Source organism: Lissotriton vulgaris, chromosome 3_2 (assembly GCF_964263255.1).
Source record: "Lissotriton vulgaris chromosome 3_2, aLisVul1.2, whole genome shotgun sequence".
NCBI lineage: Eukaryota > Metazoa > Chordata > Amphibia > Caudata > Salamandridae > Lissotriton > Lissotriton vulgaris.
In genome coordinates, this window is record NC_141690.1 from 268,771,670 (window position 1) to 268,792,461 (window position 20,792).

General features: G+C 49.3%; 1 protein-coding gene across 1 annotated transcript in view; it reads right to left on the reverse strand.

Moving 5' to 3' along the window:
• Positions 1–9,843: 9,843 nt before the first annotated feature.
• LOC147725658 (zinc-binding protein A33-like) overlaps positions 9,844–20,792 on the reverse strand; it is a 98,384-nt gene continuing 87,435 nt past the window's right edge. The window contains exon 5 of the mRNA XM_086964565.1: positions 9,844–10,886. Within this exon, the coding sequence (XP_086820691.1) occupies positions 10,378–10,886 (509 nt within the window). The 3' untranslated portion in view covers positions 9,844–10,377. The remainder of the gene's footprint in view (positions 10,887–20,792) is intronic.

Consider the following 20,792-nt stretch of genomic DNA (forward strand, 5'->3'; position numbering starts at 1 on the left):
GTTTTTAATGGGGCCAGGTGCGATTTGGGGATGCCTGTTAGGATTGAGTTCCCATAGTCCAGTCTAGATAGAACTAGAGATTGCGTGGCTAGTTTAAGGTCATTGTTAGGGATGAAAGGTTTGATTTTGTTCGGAAGGCTGAGGTTAAAGAATGCACTTTTTGCAGAGTTCTTAATGTGGTTTGTCAAGGTTAGTTTGGGGTCTAGGGAGAAACCCAGAGATTTTACGGAATCAGCTAGCGTGAGAGTACCTTTAAGAGCATCGATCGACTTCAGCCACTCTGTGATTTGAGGGTTGTCTTCTTTGTTTGAGATGAGAAGAGTTTCGGTCTTGTCGGGGTTGAGTTTCAGGTGATTCTTTGTCAGCCAATCTTGAACATCATTTAGGACAGCATTTAGTCTGTGGATGTCATTGAGAGAAGAGGTTTCCAGGTAGATCTGCGTGTCATCCGCGTAGAGGTGGAAGTGGATGTTGGCATTCCTGAGTAGTTTGGCGAGCGGTTCCATATAGATGTTGAAGAGCTGAGGAGAAAGTACTGATCCTTGGGGGACACCCTTGTTGACTTGCTGGGTTTCGGAGGTGAAGTTCTTCATTTTTACTATTTGCGAGCAGTTATGTAGAAAGGAGGAAAACCACTTGAGAACTACCTCGCCGAGGCCAGCTCTTACTTGCAGAGTCTTTATGAGGAGCTTATGGTCCACCGTGTCGAAAGCTGCGGATAGATCAAGTAGTATGCGGAGCCAGCACTTGTCTGCGTCAAGAGAACCATGAATGTCATCTATGATGTTCAGCATCGCGGTTTCTGTGCTGCGGCCTTGTCTGAAGCCGGATTGGAGGGGGTCCAGGAGATTGATGTTGTCCAGATGATGCGTCAATTGCAGGAGTACGCAGCGTTCCAGTGTTTTAGCGAGCAGAGGAAGGTTAGATATCGGTCTGAAATTGTTCAAGTCAGTTGAGTCAAGACCGGGTTTTTTCAGCAAAGGGGTGACTTGTCCCATTTTTAGACAGTCGGGGACCACTCCGCTTTGTAGGGAGCTGTTTATGATTTTGCACCAGATAGGTGCTAAGGTGAGCTTCATTTTTTTGATTAGTGAGGGAGGTATGGGGTCTGAGATGTGTGCTGATGGTTTGGAGGTCGAGATCAACGAGATTATCTCAGTTTCCTGCACGGGGCGAAAGCTTAGCCAAAGGAGGGGAGAGGGGCCGGATGGGAGGGCCTGTGGGCTAGCCGCGTTACTCTTCTGGAGGTGTAAGTTGGTGATGTCTAGAGATAGTTCGATTTTTAAGACCTTATTGTTGAAGAAGCTGGCAAAGTTATCGCATAGTTCTTTGGATGCCTGCAGGGGTGTGGGCAGAGGCTTGGATGTTTGATGTCTGATTATGTTGTAGAGCTCCTTAGGTCTGTTTTTGGAGTTGGCTAGTGCCTCTCGGAAGAAGCTGGATTTCTTGTTTTTGATATGGTTGTTATACTTCCTGCGGGCTGTTTTTAGTTGTAAGCGGAGGATGGCTGTAGGGTTGTTTCTCCACTTTCTTTCTTTGGCTCTCAGGGTTCTTCTTTCTGCGTTGAGGTCCGCATTGAACCAGGTCCTAGATGGGGTGGCACGGCTTCTTTTGAGCTTTAGAGGAGCTAGATTATCGAGAATGGAGACTAGCTCGGAGTTATAGTGGTCGATGAGATCATTGGTCGAAAGGTGTAGGGAGTTTTCTGGAAGAAGTGAGTTTAGCTGACCTTCTAGGATGTCTTGGGGTACTTGGGAGAGGTTTCTCAACCATTTGGGGGGGTCTTGGGGGGGTTTAAGCGGGATGATCGAGTGATTGATGTGAAATAAGATCATATGGTGATCTGACCAGTCAGCGGGAAGTATGTGATTGACCGTGATTGAATTCTTTTGTGCAATGATGGCGTCCAGTATGGCTCCTTTGTAATGTGTTTCCTCAGTACAGTGTTGAGTAAGGTTGTTGTCAGCGAGGAGGCTGGATATCGATCTGATTAGAGGGTTATGAGTTTCGTTCCATCTGAGATTCAGGTCACCAAGAATTAGGTTTTTGGAATCGCCGAGAGCGTCTTGTGCAATCAGGTTGGATAGTTGTTCTCCAAACTCGTTGTTTCTGCCCGGGGGGTGATAGAGTAGATGGCACAGTAGAGAGTCGTTGTCTTTGGTCTTGATGATAGCGGAAAGACATTCAAATGAGTCGTACTCGAAGGAGGAAGTTTCTGTGATGCTCCTGTTGTCCTTGTGGATGATAGCGACCCCACCTCCTCGTTGTTCTATCCTGTCTTTGGAGATGAGGGCGAAACCAGGTGGTACCAGCATGTCTAGGCAGGGAGGAGATGTCTTGTTTAGCCAGGTCTCAGTGAGGAACGCAACGTCAATGTCATGTGTGAGGATAGCTTCAGCTAAGTCCGTTGCATGTAGTGAGGCCGATCTACAGTTGATTAGGAGGCAGTTGGTGATTTTCTCCTGATTGCTGGTGGTTTTGTCTTTAGCCTCTCTAGGTATAGCAGTGAGGACTGGTAGTCTCTGTGTTTGAGAGTGGGTGGATCTTTCCGGTGGCCCGTGAGTACTTGGATTTTGGATTTAGGTGAATCTGAAATGGGAGAGTCATAGGTAGCGGCTAGTAAGACTGCTTCTCTGTCTGACATAGGAGCTTCTGATCTGAGCGGCCTGGAGGTCAGGTATTTTGAGCCTGCTAGGGTGGGAGAAGAGATTGAGGTCAGGGGCCTAGTGCATGGGGCTCTAGTAGATTCAGATTTTTTGGGGACTGGAAACCAGGCCCTTGGGAAAGGAATCGATCGGCTGGGCACTGAGGGCTTCTGTGGGCCCCTGGGTGGTGTTGGCGTTGGTGAGTAGGGGGGTTCGGAGAGGGGGTTTGAGGGGATTACAGACCATACCGAGGTTAAAGAGGATTTCTATTAGGCCTTGGGTGATAGTGTTGACCTGGTTTTCAAGGGCTGTGAGCCGCTTTGTTATGGAGTCAATGGAGGGGTTGTGGGCAACAGGAGTGGGGCCGAGCGTGTTATGGTTCGAGAGGATGGGTTGGGAGATAGGGATCCGGGTAGAGGGAGGGGGAGGGGTGGGGAGAGGGTTTGGGGGAGATTTAGACATGGGAGGGATAGGAAGAGGGACAGGAGGAGGATTAGACAGGGGAGGTTTGAGGGTTGGGGGAGACTTGAGGGGAGGCTCGTTGGCTGTGGACTGACTGTTGGCTGGGGGGTGATTGTCGTAGGAGGTGGTCGGTGGCTGTGGCTGGGGGAGGTGAGGAGGTTGGGGGAGGGGAAGGGGGTGAGAGTTGGGTTTCCTGTTGGTGGAGGATGGTTGGGCGTGGGGGATGAGGTATGGCGGGGGAGGGGGAGCCTGGCGGGCTGTGTGAGGATCGGGCGTGTCGAGGTCTTTTCTGTCAACTAGGGGAGTGGTCGGTGAGGGTGTTGAGGCGAGGTGAGAAGGGGTAGGAAGGGCTGACCTAAGTGAGGGAAATAGGGAGTCAAAAGCTTCCAGGTTATCATTATTGGCTTGTATGAGGACTGTGCCATTAGTGAAGATAGTCACGGTTGTGTAGCCTCTACCAACTGATCTGAGCGGAAGAATCACGGCTAATTTGCAGCTATGAGGAGTGGAGGTAGTTTTGCCAATGAACATCCGCGTTCTGATCGTGGAGACACAATATTCGGGTCTTTCGGTGTGGAATATTAGATCCATCTTCATCGGTCCTGTGGAGGTCGAGTGGTAGATGATTAGGGTTTCTTTATGTTTGCGGATGAGTTTCTGCTTGAAAGTGAGTCGAAGCTTTGTAGAGAGGAGGAGGGGAAGATGATGGTGAAGGAGTTCCGACTGTGAGGTCTGAGGTGAGCAAGTGGGACTGGGGGAGGAGGGGGAGGCTGGTCCCGGGCCATCGTGAGGGTAGCCTGATTAAGTTGCTGTGAAGAGCTTGGAGCGTGGGTGGCCCAGAGGGCAGGCGACAGGCTGAATTAGGTATTTTAGTCAGCGCAGATTCATTAGGACACGAGACTTGGGATCCAGTGGGGCAATGTGTCTGGAGATCAATGGCCGAGGGGACGCTTTGGTAGGCTAGCTGTGATTGAGGGCTTAAGTTCACAGGTAGAGGCAGCTCCAGGGCGGCAGAAGTCGGGAGCGACCTGTCTAATGACCTTTCCGGAACAGGCAGCCAGGGTGGCGAACCGTGGTGTTCCCGTAGAGAGAGGAGGGTGAGGCTCCAGGCCGAGGGGGGGTCCTATAGCCCGGGTGATTCTGCTTAGGAGTTTGCAGGTAACCAGTGTCTGATTGGCAGTTGTACCTTTGTAGACTAGCACCATGGGACTGAAGTATGTGGCATAAGAGTGACGCAGGTACATTTGAAATGAGACTTGCCCATGTGAAATGACCCATTGATGGAGTTGCGTCACTTTTGTGACACACTCCAGCAATACGTCATTTTTGCGCCTACAGATACGTCAGAAATACAGACATATCTGTAACTCCTTGCGACATGATGCGTCATATTTTTTTTAAATTTTATTTATATATTTTATCCCTGGGCTTAAACTTTTCTCCCATTCAGAGTTTCAACTATGCCACAACTAGGGTGGATTTATTTTGTTTTATTAGAAAACTAAAATTAAAGAAACATTTCACTCTTAAATCCACCAAAGACAGGCGAGAAAATATCTCAACAATCTCTGAAGTCACTGCCAATGATGCCGATATTGCTTCATTAAATGCAGCAGATACGCATACATTTCTAGATGCCAATGATTTATTGAATGGGGGTAATGAAACTGACCAGGACCCTGATGAAGCCACTCAGACTAGGCTTCGCAGAATATCTATCCAACAAATTGGAGCGGGCCTCAGCCCATTTCGGAGTAAATCTAAATACATCCCTATGATGCCCAGGGATGCAGTGGATGTGTTCCACGATTGTGTCGTCAACGATATAAAAAAACTTTATTCTAAATCCAACAATAAATATCGAAAAAAAGAAATACACAAAAAAAGAACATATGACAATCTAATGAAAAAATTGGGCAGTAATCCTGAGATAGTCATCAAGAAATCAGACAAGGGCGGCAACTTGGTGATCTGGCCCAAAACAGATTACATTAGTGAAGCTAAACGACAATTAGATGATCCCCTCTGCTATATGAAAACTACTACTAAAGAATATGAGGGTGCAAAAAACAAGTTGCATAAAATGTTGGCGCAATACAAGCGAGAAGGTCTGATATCCTCTGAAGAATCTAAATTTATGTGTGTGGACCACCCTATCTTACCATCTTTGTATTTAATACCTAAAATACACAAGGCTGTGGTTCCCATACCGGGCAGACCTATAGTATCTGCCATAGGAAGCGTGGGGGAGAAAGTGGGGGAATTTATTGACTATTTCCTCCAAGACTTTGTAAAAGAATTACCCAGCTTTGTGCGAGACACCAGTCACTTTTTAAGTAAAATTGATGGAATACAATGGGACTCTGATATGTGGTTAATCACCTTGGATGTCGAAGCGCTTTATACAAGCATTGACCACCAACAAGGGATGGCTGCTGTTCAACATTTTCTGTCTAAGCGCTCCATCATACACTATGAACATAATAAGGTCATTATTGGTCTCATGGATTGGTGTCTGCACAACAATTTCTTCAGCTTCGGGAAAGAGATATTCAGACAACTTCGGGGCGTGGCGATGGGGGCCTGTTTCTCCCCCAGCTATGCGTGTTTACACGTTGGCTGGTGGGAGGAGCAGGTCCTCATGGTACGCCACAAAATGTGGATGGACAATCATGTCGTATGCTTTTTACGTTACATTGACGACATCTTCATTGCCTGGCGAGGCAGTGAAGATGAAGCATTAGCATTTATTGATGACATCAGTAATAATCATCTCAATTTAAACTTTACTGCTCATGTGGACAAACATAAAATTCAATTTTTGGATGTTGAACTTTATATTGAGAACAACAAAATTAATACCACCTTGCATAGAAAATCCACGTCAGGCAATGCCACTTTGCATGCTACTAGTATGCATCCCAGACACACAATAGCAGGTATTCCCTATGGCGAGATGTTGAGATTAAAAAGAATCTGCAGCTCTGCATCTGATTTTGAATCTTGCCTTAGGGAACTTACTACACGCTTAAAAGCTAGGGGCTATTCTGAAGCGGTCATTAAATCTGCCTACACTAAATCTCTCTCTCGGCCGAGGGAGAGTCTGTTCACAGACAACATTCATGAAACATTGATCACTCCTACATCTGAGCTCCCCACTACTTGTCCACGCATGATCACTACTTACAGCAAGGAGGAAAGGAAGATTAGAGCCATCCTCAACAAAAATTGGCCCATTGTGCTGAGTGATCACGTGTTGAGTACTAAATTACCTGTAGCCCCATCTGTTACCTTCAGGAGAGCTAAAACAATGGGGAACTCACTTGACACACCTGCCCCTGAGCTGAAAGCCAAAGTACCCTGGTTAAGACCCACCAGAGGTTTCTTCAAATGTTCGAGTTGTAGGGCTTGTAACTTTGGCATTTCCACGACACGTTACAACACTCCTTTCAGCACTTTACCTAAAACCATCCAAGGTAATTTTTCATGTAAAACTGATTATGCAGTTTATGTTTTAACTTGCACCTGTGGGCTTAGGTACGTGGGCAGTACCAAGCTCCAGGTGCATGTCCGCATTTTACAACATTTGCGGGCTATACTGCATAATGATTCAACTTATCCAGTCGCAAGGCATTTTAATTTATTCCATAACAAAGACTTATCTTGCCTTAATTATTTCGTGATTGGATCTGTTCCAGTGTTGAGAAAAGGTGGCAATAGAGAGTTGGCACTTAGAAAGTTGGAATCACGGTTCATTTTAGAGCTCGATAGTCGTTGGCCCAACGGGCTCAACAACATTGAAGAGTTACATCATTTCCTAGAGTAACACATTAGAGCCCTTCCAACGCAAAGCCACCGGTCTACCTTCATTACATTAATATGTATTTGTACCACAGCAGCAGTTCGCTAGTTAGGTTCCCTATTTGCGATCTGCATCATTACAATGCTTTGGTCTTAGGAGTTTATGCTGAAAGTATATTTTCATAGTATGTTGTATCTTGCTGTCCTTTATCAATTTTGCTCTAAATGTTTTGTATGTTTCGTGTGTTTTTTGTATGGTGCCATATATGAATTTACATATGGGATATAATGCTTTTTAGATATATACCCATTTTTAATGTTTACATAGCAATTCTTTTTGATACTAGTTTTTATTATATGGGATTTTTACATCGTTACTATTTATGATATATATTGCTTACTAGCTCAGGGATCTGAGTTTAGGATGCATTTATATTCTGTTTAGTATATTCTAACCATATGATAATGCGCTTCTTCCTGCATAAGAGAAATATAATTCCTCGTATTCACTTTTTGCACTTTATATAATTATTTGCACTTTTTCGATCTATTGCTGCTATTTCAATTTTGCTATTTTGCACATGATAACTTAATTCCTTCTATGATGGTTTTTTGATCTTAAATCACTCCAACCTTAAGGCATTATGCTATTTTGCACTACTAGGATTTATTGACCTAATTTTACTTCTGGATTTTAACCTAGTTGTATTGTAGTGTGGTAAGAGTGTTTTTAGTCATTACTCTCATCATTGTTGGATTTTTAACCAAAAACTGTATTTTTCATGTGCATTATGCTTATTTTCTTATGTGTCAGCAATAGACTTTCCTCACTTTTTATTCTTGACACAATACTGGAGGTTACCACCAGGGGGTGGTAACGGAGGAGTAGTAATGCATAAAAAAAGACAGTGAATGTTTAGTTAGTCGCAGCGTGATCAAGGGTACTTGTACTCGAAACGCGTCGCTGATGGTTCCGTGAGAGACTAAATAAAACTACATCTTGCTGATTTCCTGTGGTCCGTTCCTTTTCTTTGTTGGCGTGGAGGCGTGGGTCCCGAGCGCAGAGCAAGCGAAGAAGGATATCGAGTGTTTTGCATATTTATATAGTGCACTACTACCCGAAGGCATCTAGGTGCTGACATTACAAGTTCCAGCAGCCACGGGGAATCAAGAGAAATGAATTATTAACTGCGTAGCTTTATGCCTGGAAAAGCCAGGTCTTTAAGCTTTTCCTAAACGATATAAGGTCTGGTGCGTTCTTCAGTGAAAGTGGCAGTTGATTCCATAGTCTGGTAGTTATGTAAAAAAAGCCTTTCCCTCCCCAGCTGGAAAGTCGTGCCTTGGGAACTTCCACCAGCTGATGGGGGCAGACTTCAGCATTCTTGGAGGAGAGTACCAACAAACATGGTCCATTAGATAGACAGGACCCTGTTTGTACAGCGCCCTAAAGGCAATGCAAAGTGCCTCAAATGTTATCCTCTTTTCCACTGGAAGCCAGTGAAGAGAGTTATGGGCCGCCTTTCCGGATGCAAATTTTGGTCGTTTGTAAAGTAGGCGTACGGCTGAATTCTGCAGGACTTGCAACTTGTAGAGAAGGGCTTTATTCATATGAATCAAGAAACCATTGCAGTTGTCCAGCCTAGAAAACACTAATGCTGAGACTACTGTTTTCTGTAGGTCAGAAGGTATAAAACAGAAGGTTTTTCCTAACATATTTAGGATGAACCAGATGGCTTTGATACTGTAAATACGACGCATTCAGTATGTCGCAAGGAAGGCGCAATGAAAAGTGACGCATTGCTATTTTCATGCAGCGATGCGTCACTTTTCATAAATAAGGCCCTAAATCCTTAACACACCCTCTGGATCAGCCTAACTGCTCGACCACCCTACCATCAAGAGAGCTGGAGGTGCTTACCTATCTTAGCCTCTGCTATACCTCTGGGGTTCCACTGGACTCTGTGCGCACTATACCTTACTTTGCCATAGTATATAGAGAGCCAGCTTTCTACAGTCCTCACTCTGTAGCTGAGGCCAAAGTCTGATATGTCATTCTTGTGAGTGACACGTGTGTTCCTTGAACTAGACTTGCAGGAGTAAGTGTTGACTGTTTGACCCCCCCCTGACTCATGAACGTCTAAGCATTAAAAGGAGCCCCGTGGCTTTTCAGGAAGCTTGCAGCAGTGTCTGGGCTCTGTATGAACAGGGACTGCTGCAATAGTTGTAAGGAGAGGGCAGCAGGTGTCACTCTCACACGGACATGAGGCCACCAATCAGGAGCCTGGAAGCTGGCCACATGTCAGAGTGCAGCTCTATGAAGCGGAGACGCAACAATGCAGCGCTGTACAAAAAGTGGAAAAGTGTGGCTCACCGGCTAGAGGCGGCAGACCCAGAAGCAGAGGTCGGCCCGGGACCAGGGTTCAATTGCCGACACGGCAGGGTACGGACCCAATGTCAGCCGGCTCGATAAATCTCGCCTCGGTGCCTCTCTAACCATGGGTCCCACGCTGCAACTCAGGGCAATAGCTTGCTTAATTTCCACAACGGCCCCCTCGCTGCCGGGGATGCCTGGCTTCACCTTGGGGATGCCCAATAGGGACCATCTCACAGGGAAAGCCAGGACGGGTTCCCCAGCGCACACAGCGCCAAGAAACCCTGGGGTGAACGTGCGCTCTGCAAATTCATACTAACTAAAAAGCAATTTGTCAAACTCGGATTCACGTTGAGCCTGTACTATTGGTAAAACGCACTGCAGCATACGTGGCTTCTTGGCGCTAGACGCACACATGCACGAACACACACACACGCAACACACACACTTACGTAGAGGAGACATCAGATTTATTTGCATCCCGGACTCTCAGTCTAGGATTTCCAGGACACCCTTCCACCTCCCTGTTGGAATCAGAGTCCAGGCAGAGAAGAAGTTTTAGAACTAATTTTATTCTTCAAAACAAACCCACGGCCGGAGGGAGACGCAGCAACCGTCTGTAATGTTCCTGCGAGCTGCTTTCTCTGCTCATGAAACCTCTGCCCTCCAGAACATGGAAGAATGTACAAAGGAAATCGGGCTAGCAATACTGATGTTTACAAGTGACAAGAAGGAGCAAAGTACTTCCAGTAAGTTACAAAAACATGCATGTGACAGTCCCGCGTATCCCTCGTGACAGTCCCTCGTGCAGACAGGAAAGGGCTTCCAGGTCACGAGAGGCGGTCGAGCTGCACCCTCAACCCATCCAGCATGCATAGTCCACCACTCCCACACCCAACTAAACCCATAACAGCGCCCACGCCCACCCCTCCACCTGGGCGCAGATTGGTGTCTCCCTGATGTTGAGGTGAGGGGGTGCAGCCTGCTATGAGTGGGGGGTGCAGCTTTGACCCCAAGAAGAGGTCTGTCAGTAGCTTGAAGTAGGGGTGCAACCCCCAACCCACCACCCGATGAGAGCCCAGCAGGCGGACCGCTGTGTTACACCAGGCGCAGGTCTGTCCCTATGAAGACCAAGAAAAAAGGGTGAACCCTCCCAGTGAAGGTGCCATTGAAGGTGTAGAGAAGCTCCCAGGTGTCTGCGTTGTACAAGGACAGCAGCCCCCCCTCGTAGTCCAGGTAGAGTCCCAGCTTCTTGGGGCTCTGGCGGAGGTACAGGGGGGTGTGGGGGGAGGTGAGTGCCCGGTATTGGCCATCATGCCGCCGTTGCAGAGCCCAGACCCCCTTCCCAAATGACCCTGTGATACCACCCTTCCTTTGCACAGACTCTTGTGCAACACCCACATCCCACATAATCTGGTTCAGCATCTGCACCTCCCAGTAATGCCTCCCCGAGGTGAAGCCCTCCCGGCCCAGCACACAGAAACAGTCAGTGAATCTCTTGGGACTGTCCGGCCGGGACTGGGGTCCTTTCTCCAAAATCACACGTCTCTCATCCTCCGACAGGGCCAGGTCTTTATTAGCTGTGTCTGGATCGAGGGTCACCAGGCCTGCAAAGAGAGGAGAGAGAGTTACTGACACACTGTGTGACCTCAGACGTATCACTGCCCAGCCCAGAGACCCCAGCCCTGCACAGAGAGGAGCGAGAGTTACTGACACACTGTGTGACCTCAGACGTATCACTGCTCAGCCCAGAGACCCCAGCACTGCAAAGTGAGGAGCGAGAGTTACTGACACACTGTGTGACCTCAGGTGCATCTCTGCTCAGCCCAAAGACCCCAGCACTGCAGAGAGAGGAGAGAGTTAATGACACACTGTGTGATCTCACATGTATCACTGTCAAGTCCAAAGATCCCAGCACTTCAGAGGGAGTGGAGAGAGTTACTGACACACTGTGTGATCTCACACGTATCACTGCCCAGCCCAGAGACCCCAGCACTGCAGCGGGAGGAGAGAGTTAATGACATACTGTGTGACCTCAGACATATCACTGCTCAGCTCAGAGACCCCAGCGCTGCAAGGAAAGTTAATGGCATACTATATGACCTCAGGGGTATCACTGCCGTACCACTGCCCAACCCAGAGACCCCTGCCCTGCATAGAGAGCAGAGAGAGTTACTGACACACTGTGTGACCTCAGACGTATCACTGCTCAGCCCAGAGACCCCAGCACTGCAAAGAGAGGAGCGAGAGTTACTGACACACTGTGTGACCTCAGGTGCATCTCTGCTCAGCCCAAAGACCCCAGCACTGCAGAGAGAGGAGAGAGTAAATGGCACACTGTGTGATCTCACATGTATCACTGTCAAGTCCAAAGATCCCAGCACTTCAGAGGGAGTGGAGAGAGTTACTGACACACTGTGTGATCTCACACGTATCACTGCCCAGCCCAGAGACCCCAGCACTGCAGCGGGAGGAGAGAGTTAATGACATACTGTGTGACCTCAGACATATCACTGCTCAGCTCAGAGACCCCAGCGCTGCAAGGAAAGTTAATGGCATACTATATGACCTCAGGGGTATCACTACCGTACCACTGCCCAACCCAGAGACCCCTGTCCTGCATAGAGAGCAGAGAGAGTTACTGACACACTGTGTGACCTTAGACGTATCACTGCTCAGCCCAGAGACCCCAGCACTGCAAAGAGAGGAGCGAGAGTTACTGACACACTGTGTGATCTCACACGTATCACTGCCCAGCCCAGAGACCCCAGCACTGCAGCGGGAGGAGAGAGTTAATGACATACTGTGTGACCTCAGACATATCACTGCTCAGCTCAGAGACCCCAGCGCTGCAAGGAAAGTTAATGGCATAATATATGACCTCAGGGGTATCACTGCCTTACCACTGCCCAACCCAGAGACCCCTGCCCTGCATAGAGAGCAGAGAGAGTTACTGACACACTGTGTGACCTCAGACGTATCACCGCTCAGCCCAGAGACCCCAGCACTGCAAAGAGAGGAGCGAGAGTTACTGACACACTGTGTGACCTCAGGTGCATCTCTGCTCAGCCCAAAGACCCCAGCACTGCAGAGAGAGGAGAGAGTTAATGACACACTGTGTGATCTCACATGTATCACTGTCAAGTCCAAAGATCCCAGCACTTCAGAGGGAGTGGAGAGAGTTACTGACACACTGTGTGATCTCACACGTATCACTGCCCAGCCCAGAGACCCCAGCACTGCAGCGGGAGGAGAGAGTTAATGACATACTGTGTGACCTCAGACATATCACTGCTCAGCTCAGAGACCCCAGCGCTGCAAGGAAAGTTAATGACGTACTATATGACCTCAGGGGTATCACTGCCGTACCACTGCCCAACCCAGAGACCCCTGCCCTGCATAGAGAGCAGAGAGAGTTACTGACACAATGTGTGACCTTAGACGTATCACTGCTCAGCCCAGAGACCCCAGCACTGCAAAGAGAGGAGCGAGAGTTACTGACACACTGTGTGACCTCAGGTGCATCTCTGCTCAGCCCAGAGACCCCAGCGCTGCAGAGAGAGGAGAAAGTTAATGACACACTGTGTGATCTCACATGTATCACTGTCAAGTCCAAAGATCCCAACACTTCAGAGGGAGTGGGGAGAGATACTGACACACTGTGTGATCTCACACGTATCACTGCCCAGCCCAGAGACCCCAGCACTGCAGCGGGAGGAGAGAGTTAATGACATACTGTGTGACCTCAGACATATCACTGCTCAGCTCAGAGACCCCAGCGCTGCAAGGAAAGTTAATGGCATACTATATGACCTCAGGGGTATCACTACCGTACCACTGCCCAACCCAGAGACCCCTGTCCTGCATAGAGAGCAGAGAGAGTTACTGACACACTGTGTGACCTTAGACGTATCACTGCTCAGCCCAGAGACCCCAGCACTGCAAAGAGAGGAGCGAGAGTTACTGACACACTGTGTGACCTCAGGTGCATCTCTGCTCAGCCCAAAGACCCCAGCACTGCAGAGAGAGGAGAGAGTAAATGGCACACTGTGTGATCTCACATGTATCACTGTCAAGTCCAAAGATCCCAGCACTTCAGAGGGAGTGGAGAGAGTTACTGACACACTGTGTGATCTCACACGTATCACTGCCCAGCCTAGAGACCCCAGCACTGCAGCGGGAGGAGAGAGTTAATGACATACTGTGTGACCTCAGACATATCACTGCTCAGCTCAGAGACCCCAGCGCTGCAAGGAAAGTTAATGGCATAATATATGACCTCAGGGGTATCACTGCCTTACCACTGCCCAACCCAGAGACCTCTGCCCTGCATAGAGAGCAGAGAGAGTTACTGACACACTGTGTGACCTCAGACGTATCACCGCTCAGCCCAGAGACCCCAGCACTGCAAAGAGAGGAGCGAGAGTTACTGACACACTGTGTGACCTCATGTGCATCTCTGCTCAGCCCAGAGACCCCAGCACTGCAGAGAGAGGAGAAAGTTAATGACACACTGTGTTATCTCACATGTATCACTGTCAAGTCCAAAGATCCCAGCACTTCAGAGGGAGTGGAGAGAGTTACTGACACACTGTGTGATCTCACACGTATCACTCCCAGCCCAGAGACCCCAGCACTGCAGCGGGAGGAGAGAGTTAATGACATACTGTGTGACCTCAGACATATCACTGCTCAGCTCAGACACCCCAGCGCTGCAAGGAAAGTTAATGGCATAATATATGACCTTAGGGGTATCACTGCCTTACCACTGCCCAACCCAGAGACCCCTGCCCTGCATAGAGAGCAGAGAGAGTTACTGACACACTGTGTGACCTCAGACGTATCACTGCTCAGCCCAGAGACCCCAGCACTGCAAAGAGAGGAGCGAGAGTTACTGACACACTGTGTGACCTCAGGCGCATCTCTGCTCAGCCCAGAGACCCCAGCACTGCAGAGAGAGGAGAGAGTTAATGACACACTGTGTGATCTCACATGTATCACTGTCAAGTCCAAAGATCCCAGCACTTCAGAGGGAGTGGAGAGAGTTACTGACACACTGTGTGATCTCACACGTATCACTGCCCAGCCCAGAGACCCCAGCACTGCAGCGGGAGGAGAGAGTTAATGACATACTGTGTGACCTCAGACATATCACTGCTCAGCTCAGAGACCCCAGCGCTGCAAGGAAAGTTAATGACGTACTATATGACCTCAGGGGTATCACTGCCGTACCACTGCCCAACCCAGAGACCCCTGCCCTGCATAGAGAGCAGAGAGAGTTACTGACACAATGTGTGACCTTAGACGTATCACTGCTCAGCCCAGAGACCCCAGCACTGCAAAGAGAGGAGCGAGAGTTACTGACACACTGTGTGACCTCAGGTGCATCTCTGCTCAGCCCAGAGACCCCAGCGCTGCAGAGAGAGGAGAAAGTTAATGACACACTGTGTGATCTCACATGTATCACTGTCAAGTCCAAAGATCCCAACACTTCAGAGGGAGTGGGGAGAGATACTGACACACTGTGTGATCTCACACGTATCACTGCCCAGCCCAGAGACCCCAGCACTGCAGCGGGAGGAGAGAGTTAATGACATACTGTGTGACCTCAGACATATCACTGCTCAGCTCAGAGACCCCAGCGCTGCAAGGAAAGTTAATGGCATACTATATGACCTCAGGGGTATCACTACCGTACCACTGCCCAACCCAGAGACCCCTGTCCTGCATAGAGAGCAGAGAGAGTTACTGACACACTGTGTGACCTTAGACGTATCACTGCTCAGCCCAGAGACCCCAGCACTGCAAAGAGAGGAGCGAGAGTTACTGACACACTGTGTGACCTCAGGTGCATCTCTGCTCAGCCCAAAGACCCCAGCACTGCAGAGAGAGGAGAGAGTAAATGGCACACTGTGTGATCTCACATGTATCACTGTCAAGTCCAAAGATCCCAGCACTTCAGAGGGAGTGGAGAGAGTTACTGACACACTGTGTGATCTCACACGTATCACTGCCCAGCCCAGAGACCCCAGCACTGCAGCGGGAGGAGAGAGTTAATGACATACTGTGTGACCTCAGACATATCACTGCTCAGCTCAGAGACCCCAGCGCTGCAAGGAAAGTTAATGGCATACTATATGACCTCAGGGGTATCACTGCCGTACCACTGCCCAACCCAGAGACCCCTGCCCTGCATAGAGAGCAGAGAGAGTTACTGACACACTGTGTGACCTGAGTGTGGTGATTAAGAAGTTACCACTCGGAAGCCCTACTTCAGGAAAGATGAGTATGTATTTATGCATAAACTTCACCCACGACATGGAGCGCATCTCCGGCACGAAGGTCGATCAGCAACTGACATTGCCCATCGAACCCTCAGCCAGCACACACGCCATGCACGGGCCAACATTGTTTAAACACTAACATTCTGAAAACATTGACATAACATTGTGATTATATAACAAACCCACTACATCACCTCCCCCCTTATCACAAAAACAAATCAATGTGCAACAAAATCCGGGAACCTTGCCGGGGCTCTTCTCACCCTGCCACCGGGACCAGAGGTGGATGGGGTCACAGCTGAAGCGCTCCCTATAGACCCCCAATGGCCGGCCTTTCGATCTCAGCAGCAGGCGCTAGTGGTTGGGCGTGGGAGGAGCTAGGGGGCGAGAGGAAGAGGAGGAGTAGAGGCAGGATATAGGCAGTTAGAGTAGGGACAAGGGACAAGGAAGACACGTTAAATAAAGCTCTATGTATTGATTATACCAAGCGTCTGTCCTTCATTGTAGCTGGACGCTACAACTGGCGACGAGGGTGGGATAGGTGTGCCTGCCACCCACTGAAGCCTGCAAGCCTGCAGAAGTGTCCTGTCCCGAGCAGCTCGAAAAAGAAAGTCGGGAGCGCCGAAGAAGCAAAGCGCCCGGCGGCGCCAAAACGCGAATCACGCGTGACGCGTGGGAGTTGGTGAGCCCTGAAAGAACAGAAGTCGGGAGCCCACTCCGACTCTGCCTGGAGCCCTGTCGTGGCGAAAATCGCCGTGGAGAAGAGCGCTGCCCCGGGGAAGCTTTGGCGCGCTGTTGCCGAGTTTAGGAGGCCATCGGCGAAAGAACACGGGACTGCTGAAGCAAGTCGGGAGCCCACCCCGATCTCACCTGGTGTCCGTGGTGATGGTGGGAGAAGAAATCCTGGTGTGAGCTGCCTCAAAAGCCGACCGCCGGTGAGTCCTGAGTGCCCCAGAGTGAATGAGTCTGGAGAGCCAGCCTCGTGTGTGCCTGCAGGAGCGGCGGCCATCTTGAAGTCAGGCGCCTAGTAAGGACGACCCTGTGCAAATCAACGGCGGCCATCTTGAAGTCAGGCGCTGGTGAGAAAACAAGCATTGGCACAATAAACAAGCATTGGCACAATAAACAAGCATTGGCACAATAAACAAGCATTGGCGATTACAAGAAACAAGCATTGGCAAAACAAACAAGCACTGGCGACTACAAGCAACAAGCATTGGCAAAACAAACAAGCACTGGCGACTACAAGAAACAAGCATTGGCAAAATAAACAAGCATTGGCGACTACAAGAAACAAGCATTGGCGACTACAAGAAACAAGCACTGGTGACTACAAGCAACAAGCATTGGCAAAACAAACAAGCACTGGCGACTACAAGAAACAAGCATTGGCAAAACAAACAAGCATTGACGACTACAAGAACCTAGCACTGATAAAGCAAACAAACATTGGCGACCACAGGGACCCAGCGTTGGCAATACAACAAGTGAGATCGCTGCAGAATGGCAGACGAAGACGCTCAACTTCCACCCAGTGGATCGCTTTTGCGAGCACCCGCCCCTCTCAAGGTAACAACGGAAGGAAGCATGGGCCCCAAATGGCAAGAGTGGCTGGAAGAGTTTGAAGACTATATTGTAGGTTCAGACGTCACTGATGAGGCAAAGAAACTGGTTATCCTGCGCAACTTGGCGGGGCGAGAGATAGTCAAGATACTCAAAGACCTGCCTGCGACCGACGTAGACACTTATACTAAAGCGTGTGGGGTCCTGAACAAAAAGTTTCTTCACAAGAAGAATGTAGACTATGAGCGACACACCTTTCACTCCGCCAGGCAAGGGAAGGATGAGCCCATGAGTGCTTTCATGGTGCGTCTGCGGAGATTAGCCAAGTACTGTGAATTCGATTCTTTCTCCACGGACGCTGCTATCAAATCCCAAATAATAGATGGATGCCATTCGGATCAACTTAGGAGGCGACTGCTGAGAAAACCGCATGAATTGGACGATATAGAGGAGATGACACGAGCATATGACCAGGCAGAGAAGTACGCCGCCGTCATGGAAACGGAAAACAAAGGGAGTACTGAACAGGCACGACGTGTACACGCCCGGAATGACAGTCGAAGACACTCCAGAGACAAGCAATGGAGGTCGCACGCATCGTCACGTCAAGAGCAATCAAGCTATCAACGTCAAGAACCATGGAAGAAGGAGAGACGACAGGAAAGAGTGAGAAAGTGCTACCGATGTGGGTATGACTTCCCTCATGCGGGCAGTTGCCCGGCCTCGGGCCAAAGATGTCGAAAATGTGGTCGCACTAACCATTTCGAAGCGATGTGCGGGGAGTACCACAAAGAGCAACGAAGTGGCCACTCGGGTGCTACACGATCTGACACCCGAAGCAGAGCTCCAAGAGTGTCGCGGTCCGACACCCGAAGACATCATGCGCGAGCTGTCCAAGATCAGACGGAGCGGTCCCCTGAATCGTCACACTCCAGCAGAGAGTCACGTCGGTCTCGGTGGGAGAGGAGGTCGCCGTCCAGAGAATCCAGACCCTCATCCCGAGACTCTGTCTATACCATTGAATACTTGAATCTGGCAGCAGACCCGGACCAACTTAAGAAATACCCTCGGCTGGACATCAAAGTCGGGAATCACGACTCAAAGTTTGTACTAGACTCTGGTGCCTCTCTAAATTACATTCCAAGTACTGAATACGAGAGAATGAGTCCGCGACCCCCCTTGACATTTGCACCTGTGAGAGTCTACACGTGGATGGCCAAGAAGCCCCTTCCTTGTCTAGGGAAATTCTCTACGACACTTACACACGACGGCACAACCATATCGGCAGTCATCCATGTCATCAAGGGTCCTGAAGCAGACTGCCTTCTGAGTCTACCAACTGCTGAACGACTTCACCTAGTGGAAATCCTCTTCAAAGTCAGCGACATCCGAGATGTGACCCGCCTATTTCCCAGGTTGTTTCAAGGTTTGGGCAAGTTGAGAGACTGTCAAGTACGGCTTCATATCAACGAACAAGTCAGGCCTGTAGCCCAACACCCTCGGCGAGTACCATTTCACCTACAGGCCGCTGTGGAGGAAGAACTCCAAGATCTATTGGCTGCGGACATCATCGAACGCACTGATGGCCCGACTCCATGGGTTTCGCCAGTCGTCATTGTTCCCAAAAAGGGCACGGCCAACAAAGTCAGGCTCTGTGTGGACATGCGGTTGCCCAACACTGCAATAGAACGAGAGCGGCACCCGGGGCCACACTTGAGCGACATGATCGCAGCATTGAACGGGGCTACTGTGTTTTCCAAATTGGATTTGAACAAAGGTTATCATCAACTGGAATTGGAAGTGGGGTCTAGGTACATCACTACTTTTGCAACTCACATGGGGTTGTTCAGATACAAAAGACTGAGCTTCGGCGTGTCCTCGGCAGCCGAGATCTTTCAGGAAATGATCCGACAAGTCATCCAAAATATTCCAAACACACTCAACTATAGCGATGACATTCTTGTCTATGGTTCTGATGTCAGAGAACACGACATTGCACTTAATCGTGTCTGCCATGCCTTAGTAGCAGCCAACTTGACTTTGAACAAAGAGAAATGCGAGTTTCACCAGGCTACGCTGAAATTTTTCGGTCACATCTTCTCGGGTGCTGGCATGAAACCTGATCCCGACAAAATCATAACTCTAAACAACACCAAGAGTCCCCAAGACGTCAGCGATCTCAGATCGTTCCTGGGAATGGCCAGCTATTGTGCTCGCTACATTAAGGACTACGCTACTATCAGCCACCCCCTCCGCATGCTAACCAAGCAGGGCCAATCGTTTGAATGGACTCCCCAATGTGAGCAGGCGTTCAAGGAAATCAAGAAAGCGGTAGAATCGGCAAATCACTTGTCATACTTCAACCCGAAACGGAAAACTGAAATAACTGTCGATGCGAGTCCGGTGGGACTAGGAGCAATCCTGGCACAATATGAAAATGACTCGGACCAACGCCGCATCATTGCCTACGCGAGTCGCAGTCTGACTGAGCCGGAACGAGCCTACTCACAACCTGAAAAAGAAAGCCTAGCCGTGGTATGGGCATGTGAACATTTTCATGTTTTTATCTACGGGAAGCATTTCACGTTAATCACAGATCATCAAGCCCTCATCACCATCTATGGCAATCCAAGATCCAAAATGCCCCCAAGGATTGAAAGGTGGGGTCTACGGCTGCAGGAATATACCTTCACCATACTTCACAAACCGGGGAAGTCTGAAAACCCAGCGGATTACATGTCCCGGCATCCGCTCCCATCATCAGCTTCCAGGTCCTCCATTGCGGAAGAGTATATTCACTTTGTAACAGATCAAGCTCTTCCTCCAGCTATCCCTATGGAGACCATCCGGGAGATGACAGCTCAGGACGCCATATTGCAGAGAGTCCTTCACAAAATCCGCAACAACCGATGGAGACATGATCCTCAGGACGGTGAAACCGATTCATCGACTCAACGTGAACTACAAGCCTTCAGACATGTGAGTGGTGAGCTCTCCGTCACCACGGATGGTATATTGCTGCGTGATCAGAGGGTCGTGATTCCTACTCAACTGAGACAGGGAGTGGTCGCTCTTGCACATGAAGGACATCGAGGTATCGTATCGACCAAACGAGCACTAAGGGAGCGAGTGTGGTTCCCGTTCCTTGATCAACTAGTGGAAGCCACCTTGAAAGATTGTCATCTCTGCCAACTCACCAGCAAGAGTGATCCTCCCGCTCCTTTACACATGACCAACTTGCCTGGTGGCGTATGGCAAGAGATCGCCATAGACTTTTATGGACCTTTATCGTCTGGCAAATATGTGCTGGCCATCATTGATGAGTATTCCAGGTACCCCATTGCCTGTTTTGTGTCGTCCACGAACACTGCCAGTACTCTCAAAGTTCTTGATAAAGTCTTTGCAGCATGGGGAGTTCCCAAGGTCGTCAAATCAGACAACGGGCCCCCTTTCAACGGAAACGACTTTGCTGCCTTTGCGAAACACCTTGACTTTCATCACCGCAGGATCACGCCTCTCTGGCCACAGGCCAATGGGACAATTGAGAGGTTCATGGCCACTCTTAAAAAGACCTTCCAACATGCCACCGTGGAAGGGAAAGACTTGCAAACAGCACTAAATGAAGTCCTTCGAGCTTATCGTACAACTCCTCATGCCACGACTGGT